The 9471-nt window shown below is 29.4% G+C and overlaps 2 protein-coding genes across 2 annotated transcripts in view; both read right to left on the bottom strand.

Moving 5' to 3' along the window:
* LOC111718004 (dedicator of cytokinesis protein 3) overlaps positions 1-6461 on the bottom strand; it is a 24056-nt gene extending 17595 nt beyond the window's left edge. The window contains exons 1-7 of the mRNA XM_023493477.1: positions 6439-6461; positions 5407-5474; positions 4348-4446; positions 4012-4135; positions 3653-3852; positions 2918-3005; positions 1794-1899 (exon numbers count right to left, since the gene is read on the bottom strand). Coding sequence (XP_023349245.1) covers positions 1794-1899; positions 2918-3005; positions 3653-3852; positions 4012-4135; positions 4348-4446; positions 5407-5468 — 679 coding nt within the window. The 5' untranslated portion in view covers positions 5469-5474; positions 6439-6461. The remainder of the gene's footprint in view (positions 1-1793; positions 1900-2917; positions 3006-3652; positions 3853-4011; positions 4136-4347; positions 4447-5406; positions 5475-6438) is intronic.
* A 289-nt stretch (positions 6462-6750) lies between these two features.
* LOC111718015 (dedicator of cytokinesis protein 3) lies at positions 6751-8646 on the bottom strand. The gene is made up of 4 exons (XM_023493488.1): positions 8525-8646; positions 7752-7880; positions 7367-7456; positions 6751-6843 (listed from the first exon to the last, which is right to left on the bottom strand). The coding sequence occupies exons 1-4, from the start codon at positions 8531-8533 to the stop codon at positions 6751-6753; spliced, it is 321 nt and encodes a 106-aa protein (XP_023349256.1). The 5' UTR covers positions 8534-8646.
* Between the last annotated feature and the right edge of the window lie 825 nt (positions 8647-9471).

Here is a 9471-nt window from a genome sequence, read left to right on the forward strand (position 1 = left end):
GTTTAGATCTATAACCTATTAGTTTGTAAACTTTTATATTGTTTAATGTAATTTTGCTTTAGACAAATATAAATGATAAATAATATACCGGCCCGGGATAGAGAAAGTAAGGGGTGTCAGCTGCGCCGAACTAGTGGGGCAGGTATCCTCCTCAGTCTTTAGTTTTCAGCGCTTTACATATCAGGATCAATGGAAGGACCAATTGAAGGACATAGGCGTATCAGGATCAATTGAAGGGCCGCAGCATATCAGGATCAATGGAAGGACCAATTGAAGGACCTAAGCGTATCAGGATCAATGGAAAGACCTAAGCGTATCAGGATCAATTAAGATGCCTCAGCATATCAGGATCAATGGAAGGACCTAAGCAATCAGAATCAGTTGAAGGACCTAAGCATATCAGGAAGGGATACCCAAAAAGAGCCTATTATGCAGAAATTAAGTGTCCACAATGGATATTCAGATTAAGAGATGGTTATTAGATTTTAGTATTCAGATTAAGCGATCCGTACAATTCTTTTAGCTCTGTAGACATAATTCCATTTACCGATTTGCGTGTATGATTCAAAACGGCACCTTAAACCCATTGTCTGACTATGGATGACTGAGATATCTATATAGTTCTAGCTTAAAACTAATTGTGGGTTTTCTGTTAAATGGACTTGCGGTTTTATGCTTAAGAGACAAAGAAGGAAATTGTTAGAATTTCTCTGCACTCTTCTAGATAATATCTTTCTCATTATTACAGAGATAGAAGTTGTGTCTACAATCCTTTTAATGTTGAAATGCTACTTTTGCTAAAAAATAATAAATTAAAATTCTTCCAACATTCATGAATCCAAATCAGCTCATGACAAATTTAAGTTGTTTGAACTTGAAACTAAATGGCAAATTGACTTGACACTTGCAATGAATGCAAAAACTTAAACTAATCTATGTTTAATATATTATAGAGTATAGTAGACTACAAGAGTGGATTTGGGGGAGGGGGACATCCCTCCATGGAGAGTGCCTGTGCACAGAGTTCATATAATAATAATAATAATAATAATAATAATAATAATAATAATAATAATAATAATAATAATAATAATAATAATAATAATAATAATAATAATAATAATAATAATAATAATAATAATAATAATAATAATAATAATAATAATAATAATAATAATAATAATAATAATAATAATAATAATAATAATAATAATAATAATAATAATAATAATAATAATAATAATAATAATAATAATAATAATAATAATAATAATAATAATAATAATAATAATAATAATAATAATAATAATAATAATAATAATAATAATAATAATAATAATAATAATAATAATAATAATAATAACAATCATAATAGCAATAATAATAATAATGATAATAATAATAATAATAATAAAAATAATAATAATAGTATTAATAATAATAATAATACACACACGGTACATAATATAATGTATCAGCAAAAAATTCCTGAACTATGAATTTTTAAAATTTTCTTTTTTTTCATTACTTAAAAATGATTTTTAAGAGAAATTTTATAATTTAATAGAACCAATTACTCGCCCAATTCAGTATTTATCTGATGCCTATATCTTTGCAACCTGATCTCCTAGATCTTTATATTTCATACTATATATTCTGTTAGATACAATAATCAAAACCTAAAATATAAAAGATCTATCCGGTTACAAGGAAATAGAGATAAAAACATTGCGTGGAAAATAATCACTTCCTCTCAGATTTACTTTAAAATATTTGATTAATTAAAGTATCACCTATAGCAGCCTCGGCAAATATATAAACATCCTTCCACCAAGAAGCTCCATCTCCTTCCTTTACAGCTAACTTCTCCTTCTCCTCCTCCATCTCCAAGGGGTACATAATATATATTAAAAGTGCCCCCCCCTGCCCCCTCTATTGGGGTACACATCAGCTCTGAGAAGATTTAACCCCCCTTTTTAATGTAATTTACATTTACACAGAATTCAGGGGTGTAAAATGTACATTTACACAGAATTCAGGGGGTGTAAAATGTACATTTACACAGAATTCAGGGGTGTAAAATGAATATTTACACAGAATTCAGGGGTGTAAAATGTACATTTACACAGAATTCAGGGGGTGTAAAATGTACATTTACACAGAATTCAGGGGTGTAAAATGTACATTTACACAGAATTTAGGGGTGCAAAATGAATATTTACACAGAATTAAGGGGTGTAAAATGTATATTTACAAAGAATTCAGGGGTATAAAAATGAATTTCTACACAGAATTCAGGGATGTAAAATGTACATTTACACAGAATTCAGGGGTGTAAAATGAATTTCTACACAGAATTCAGGGATGTAAAATGTACATTTACACAGAATTCAGAGGTGTAAAATGTATGTACATTTACACAGAATTCAGGGGTGTAAAATGTACATTTACACAGAATTCAGGGGTGTAAAATAAATTTCTAAACAGAATTCAGGGATGTAAAATGTACATTTACACAGAATTCAGGGGTGTAAAATGTATATTTACACAGAATTCAGAGGTGTAAAATGTATGTACATTTACACAGAATTCAGGGGTGTAAAATGTACATTTACACAGAATTCAGGAGTGTAAATGTAAAATGTATATTTTATCGAAAAATCATTTCCCCCCCCCCGGCCCACTCTTTTTGAAAATTTTTTTTTCCTAAGAAGTTTTACCATTTATGAGATTTCAGTCGCTGAACTGGAAAAAATAAATAAACTTTAGGATAAAAAGAATTAAAAAGAGTGAAGAAACATTGCCGTTTCATGTCCAATTTTTCATTCCCCCCCCCCCATATTCAAAATAATATTTCCCGGGGGGGGGGGGGGACTTGAGAGGGGGGGTTTATATTTTTATAAACATATGACCCTGCCTTCTCATTGTCCCTGTTCTCTTCCCTCTCCTGGTACAAGGAGTTAACCAGCTCAAGGAGTAGTATAGAGCAGGTCTCAACCTCTCTCCTAAACAATCAGATCAAATTCATCAACGTTCTCAAAATAATCAAAATATCATATCGGTTTAGATTAATTAGATTAGTTTAGATTAATTAGATCAGTTTCATCAGTTTGATCAAACATATCAATTACCTCAATTACCTCAATTACCTCAATTACATCAATTAGATCAATTAGATAAATTATATCATTCAGATTAATTAGATAAATTATATCGTTTAGATTAATTAGATCAGTTTCATCAGTTTGATCAAACATATCAATTACCTCAATTACCTCAATTACCTCAATTACATCAATTAGATAAATTATATCATTCAGATTAATTAGATAAATTATATCGTTTAGATTAATTATATCAATTATGTCATTTATATTAATTATATCAATTAGATCAATTAGATCATTTAGTTCAATTAGATCAATTAGATTAATTTCATCGATTACATTATTTAGATCAATTAGATCAATTTCATCAGTTTGATCATACACATTAATTATATCATTTGTACCAATCAAACCAATTGATCAATCAATCAGATCAATAGAACCTTCAAAAGGACAAAATCCCTAAAAAAACGAACCAAAAAACGTACCAACTTATCGCGATATCACTAGATACAATAATATTGAAAAAAAGTTTGAAAAATGACCTTGTTTGTAAATGATGATTGACTAGATTTATCGCTGGAGTTAGAAGTAAATATCTACAGCTTCTCTCCTTCCAGAGCTCACTCTTGAGAGCATCCCTAGCTGCTCCTAGAGCAGCTCTGAGCAGGTACTGGGAGCGGTCCTGGCCTAGGCTGTCTAGGGTTAGGCTGGTCAACTTTACGATGTCCAGGACCGGCATTACCTTCAGTTTAAAATAGTTGAAAAAAAGAAACTTTAATTGACCCGGCCATAATTTTATTAAAAATATGGAAATAAAAAAACAAAAATAAAAAATAAAATGTTTCTCTTGAAAAAGTTCAGATTAAAGATTGCTAAACTAAATCTATTTTCAAATCTCTTCCTTGATGATAGATGGATAGATGGACGCAACACTATTGAGGAAGACGACCTGGGTCGGGAGAACATTATCTGCATTAACCATCAACATCTTGTTAAAGCAGTTGTACAACAGATGTATATCTGTCCTAAACATTAAAGGGACTATAGTAGTAATTTCAAGTTACCCTCAATTTACAGGAGGCATGTTTAATTCTATATATCCATAGATTAATAACAACACAGATAGAACACTAGATGTCGTCTTTTTAAGATTTAGGGGTTTTTCGTTCACAATAGCTCTTACTAAATGTTCAAAGTTTAAGTTTAAGTAAGTAGTACAGGGTTATATTTTACATACCTAAAACTGTCTTCGTTCTGACCTCTTGTCGCTCTAATGAAGAGTTGTCGACTAGAGACTATAAACTTGAATACATAACTAAGGGACTGGAAACATTTCCTAAAAATAGTTCAATTCATATCTTTGCAACCTGATGGTATAAACCTTTGATATTTCAAACTTAGATTATTTGATCTAACAGAATTGATAGTTTGAAGAATCTAAGGTCTATGACATTAGGTTGCAAAGATATAGGGATTTGAAAATAAGAGTTTGTGGCAAAGACTTTACTGTCAAATGCATTTTGACCGCAGAATATCTGAAAACTTTCAATAATAATCTGAAATTGTTTCAAAAGTAAACACTTCATCCTAGTTGAGAAAATAGTTGATACATAAAAAAGAAAAGTTTTAATTTTTTTTTGATCAGACTAAGGTTTCAAGGGTACAAATGCAAATCTGGCACACTGCAAATTTTTAACATGAACCCAATATAAAAATGTTTGCTAATCAAAACTTTTGAAAACACTAATCATTCATATTGAATTTTTCTGTGCACGGTTAAACATCCCATCCTTATTTTTGAATAAAATATTCAACAAATTTAATTCGCGCATGAATTTATTAAAAATTAAGCAATAATGCAACCAGGTGGCGCTGTAGAGGCATGCTTATATGTGGTGCCATTTAAGTCCTAATTATTGAATAATTTATTCAATAAAACAGATTTAAAATCACTGGCAATGCAATTGATAAATAAATCGTAACTAAATAATTCAAAAATTTTGATATACTAAATTCAATAACATTATATCCATTCATAAAATTTACAGTGTATTACCATCAATTTGCATTGAGGGAGGATCATTTATGATTGACGTGATTCCTGTCTGAAACTTGTAACCTTATTCAGCCAAGACGATGAATGCACGTAATATTGAAATTTCAAATATTTTTTATCTTATTAAAGAGATATTGAAGAAAAATGTTTTGAATTTATAATATGTAATCGACTAAATTTGCATTTCTTACACTTGTGCGTAAAAACGCTTACAGTCCCTTTAAGAGCTATAATTTGTACCTAATAGCGTCCTGCTTGTCCGTCTTTGGCATTATCTCAGCACAATGTCTAACACAAGACATTAAACCCTGGTACAAAATATAAATAATATTTCTCCAAAAATGTGTCAAAATGTTTAAAGGCATGTTTAAATCTAGAAAATTTCGAAATTATGAGTTAGGATGCTATTTAATTTGAACTACTTCCGTTTGAACTTTTGACTTTTTGAACTATTGGTCGTTTGAACTATTGCACGTGGTACGACGTGTTTAGTAGTTCAAATGACTAATAGTTCAAACGATAACACTCTGTAAGCATTTGAACTATTTTTTTGCACATTTGAACTATATACAAATGAACATATGAACTATTAATAAAAATAGTTCAAAATGAGCCAAAAAATATTTCTAGTGAACCAAAAATAATTCAAATGAGACAAAAAATAGTTCAAATGAGCCAAGCAATAGTTTTAATGAGCCAAAAAATAGTTTAAATGAGCCAAATAATAGTTTAAATGATAAAAAAATTAGTTCAAATAAACCAAAAATAGTTCAAATAAACCCAAAAAAATATTTTATACGAGAAAAAAAATAACTCAAACGAGCCAAAAAGTTGCTCAAATGAGCAAAAATATAGTTCAAATGAGCAATAAAATAGTTCAACAGTAGTTTAAATGAGTCAAAAAATAGTTTAAATGATCAACATAATAGTTTAAATGATAAAAAAATGTTCAAATGAGCCAAAAAAATATTTTATATAAGAAAAAAATAGTTAAAACGAGCCTAAAAGTTGTTCAAATGAGCAAAAATATAGTACAAATGAGCAAAACAATAGTTCATGGGAGCAAAATCATAGTTGAAATGTACCAAAAAAAAAGTTCAAATGATCCAAAAATATTTGAGACAACACTAGAGTGATACAAGTGCTGCTGCAAAGTGGTCCTCTATATACTTGTCTAGAACCCCCTGTATATACAGTATACTTTGTATACAAGTGCTGCTACAAAGTGATCCTCAATATACTTGTCTAGAACCCCCTGTATATACAGTATACCTTGTATACAAGTGCTGCTGCAAAGTGGTAAAAAAAATTATTAAACTTTTCTTGTCATAAACAATATGTAGATAACATTTATCATTTTTCCTGAAATGTTTTCTGCAATATTGATAATGAAATTTATTAACAATGATAATATTAAACCGGAGAATAATAATAAAAAAATAATCATTAAATCTAACAATAATGAAAATACTGATTTCACCCAGCCACCACAATTTTAATCTAATATGTCAGAACAACCCTAAAAATATTATCGAAACTTTATCGAAGAACAATGCTGTATCGGTCAATATTGTCGAATGTTGATTAAAATAAATTACCAAGAATATCTTGAAGAAATTTTACTATTTCCTCTCCGGGTGTTTTCATCACCTTGGTCAGTATATCTGGTATTCGGTCCTAGAAACAAAATAAAAATAAAAATGTGCATTTTTTAAAGAAGTATAGAAAAACATTATTTTTAAAAAGGCCTTAAAGTCGTGTGAGGACATGCCAAAAATAATTTAAGAGAAAAAAAACACATGTCCGAAAATAATCAGAAAACCCATCTTATTCTTTTATAAATATCATGAAAATGCAGCAAATCTGCCTCATTTTTCCAACAGAAGAAAAAACAAGAAAAACGAGACGAGAATAATTTCACTGATGTATGTTTCTTAATGTATAGAATACAGTGAGAACCAGAAAACTCTATAATATGAAGACGACGTTTAGAATAAAGTTATGACTTTAAACCAATGAACATGAGACACAGTTATTGTGCAGAGTGAACAAAACCAATTAACTTAATAAGAGATTTGTTAACCTACTAGTGAAACTTTTTGCTTTGTAACAAAATCAAATCCACTTCAGTATTCCTTTAATGTCGTCTTCTTATTCTACAGTTTTCTGGTTCTCACTGTTTTTGATTTGATATTTAAACCTGATGACTTCGCCATTTGAGAAGATGCATAAGGTCCGGGTTCTGGGTTAATTTGGTTGAACACAGGAGGGTTGATACTCTCACATATTCCTAAAAATTGCCAAAACAAATGCTTAAAAGGTCTGAAGGCGTAATTTCAAGAAACTCTTCGTTTAAAAAAATGGCATGACTGATTCACAACGGTACCCTTAAAAGCATTAATCAAAGATAAATAAAATGTTAATATTTTAATTTGACTGTGGTTTCTTTAAATTTTTAAGTAATTCATAAAATTTATGCAAATAAATGGTAACACCCCGTCCCCCTCCCCTTATTTACTTTAGAAGACTATTTACTTTTTCTTTTTCGTGAGTTTTTTCAAATTTAGAAGAAGCACTTTGCGTTCCTTAAGTTGTCTGTTCGACTCAAGATCTTGTTCTGAAGCTGCGAGGTATATGGCAGGGTGGAGGGTATCGGTAGGATCACATCTGATGATCGGTAGATCGTGTATTCCATCACAAATCACAGTTTCATTCTGATTATCATTAAAAAAAATCAGACAAAAAAAATCTAAGGAGTTTTTGCAACAAATATCAATGAATAATTTTTTTATATTTATGTGAAGAAAATAACCAAGTAATGACAAGACCATTCTCTGCCAAAAACTATAAAACCAAAACAATATACAGTCGTCGGCGTTTATAGCAATACATTGAAGACGACTTTTGATGTCTAACAAGCTTATTTCAAATTACAGATTTATAAGTAAACAAAGAGAAGCTGTTAATAGACAGTTTCTTTTGGTTTCCATAATGATGTGTATCCATGCTGTTTAAAAGCTTATCAGAAATAAAAAATTTTAATTAAAATCTTGATTGTATTGATATGTTCAACAACAGTATGAAAATGATATATCCAACCATGCATATTCTTTTTTCGTTTTAGCCTGAAATATCATGATTGAGTAAAACTTGGGAAAAATGAAATTTATAGAATCTACAATTTTGAAATATTATAAAGAAATTAGGATCATAAAAATCCTAATACCTTGACTGTTTTATAAAATTTCTTCATTTTTTCACTTACTAAAAGATAGAGCATTTTACCAATTTAAAATGAAATATAAAATAGGGCTGGGGGGGGGGGGGGGGGGGGTAATATATTTTTTTTTTTAAATCCCTGATGCATGAGATTGAGGAAAGAAAACCCGATAAGTTTCTTTTCCTGTTTGTCCTTGAGAGAGCAGTATCTATACTCAAGTCTTAAGTGACAGCTAGAGGCCCTGGTGGAAAATAAAAAAAATAAAATCAATCAATCAATTAATCATGTTTCATCTCTGTCACCTCCCCCCCTGGTTTGGTGACCAAATACAAGCACAATTTAACTACAATGTAAACACACTTTTTTCTAGTAAAAAATGTCAGGTAGCAAATCAAATCAAAAAGAAATGTGGGGATTTGCCTAAAGCATCCAAGTTTAAGAATTAATGGTGTTCTATGGTCTTGAACATTCTCAGCCTGGAGTAAAACTAAGAAATCAAGATTTAAGCCTTTTTTTAAATACACATGATACCCAATTTTTTAAATACACATGATACCAAATTTTTTAAATACACATGATACCCAACTTTTTAAATACACATGATACCCAATTTTTTTAAATACACATGATACCCAATTTTTAAATACACATGATAACTAATTTTTTAAATACACATGATACCCAATTTTTTAAATACACATGATACCCAATTTTTTAAATACACATGATATCCAATTTTTTAAATACACATGATACACAATTTTTTAAATACACATGATACCCAATTTTTTAAATACACATGATACCCGATTTTTTTAAATACACATGATACCCAATTTTTTAAATACACATAATACCCAATTTTTTTAAATACACATGATACCCAATTTTTTAAATACACATAATACCCAATTTTTTTAAATACACATGATACCCAATTTTTTAAATACACATAATACCCAATTTTTTTAAATACACATGATACCCAATTTTTTAAATACACATAATACCCAATTTTTTTAAATACACATGATACCCAATTTTTTAAATACACATGATACCCAATTTTTTAAATACACATGATA

The sequence above is a fragment of the Eurytemora carolleeae genome, unplaced genomic scaffold (genome assembly GCF_000591075.1).
Source record: "Eurytemora carolleeae unplaced genomic scaffold, Eaff_2.0 scaffold161, whole genome shotgun sequence".
Taxonomy (NCBI): Eukaryota; Metazoa; Arthropoda; class Copepoda; order Calanoida; family Temoridae; genus Eurytemora; species Eurytemora carolleeae.

Excerpts from the sequence above, each read along its gene's own strand:
- LOC111718015 (XM_023493488.1), bottom strand. Across the intron at positions 7,457-7,751 it reads AGTCGAACAGACAACTTAAG|GAATATGTGAGAGTATCAAC; the intron begins GAACGCAAAGTG and ends GGCAATTTTTAG. Across the intron at positions 6,844-7,366 it reads TCAAATGGCGAAGTCATCAG|GACCGAATACCAGATATACT; the intron begins GTTTAAATATCA and ends TTTTGTTTCTAG.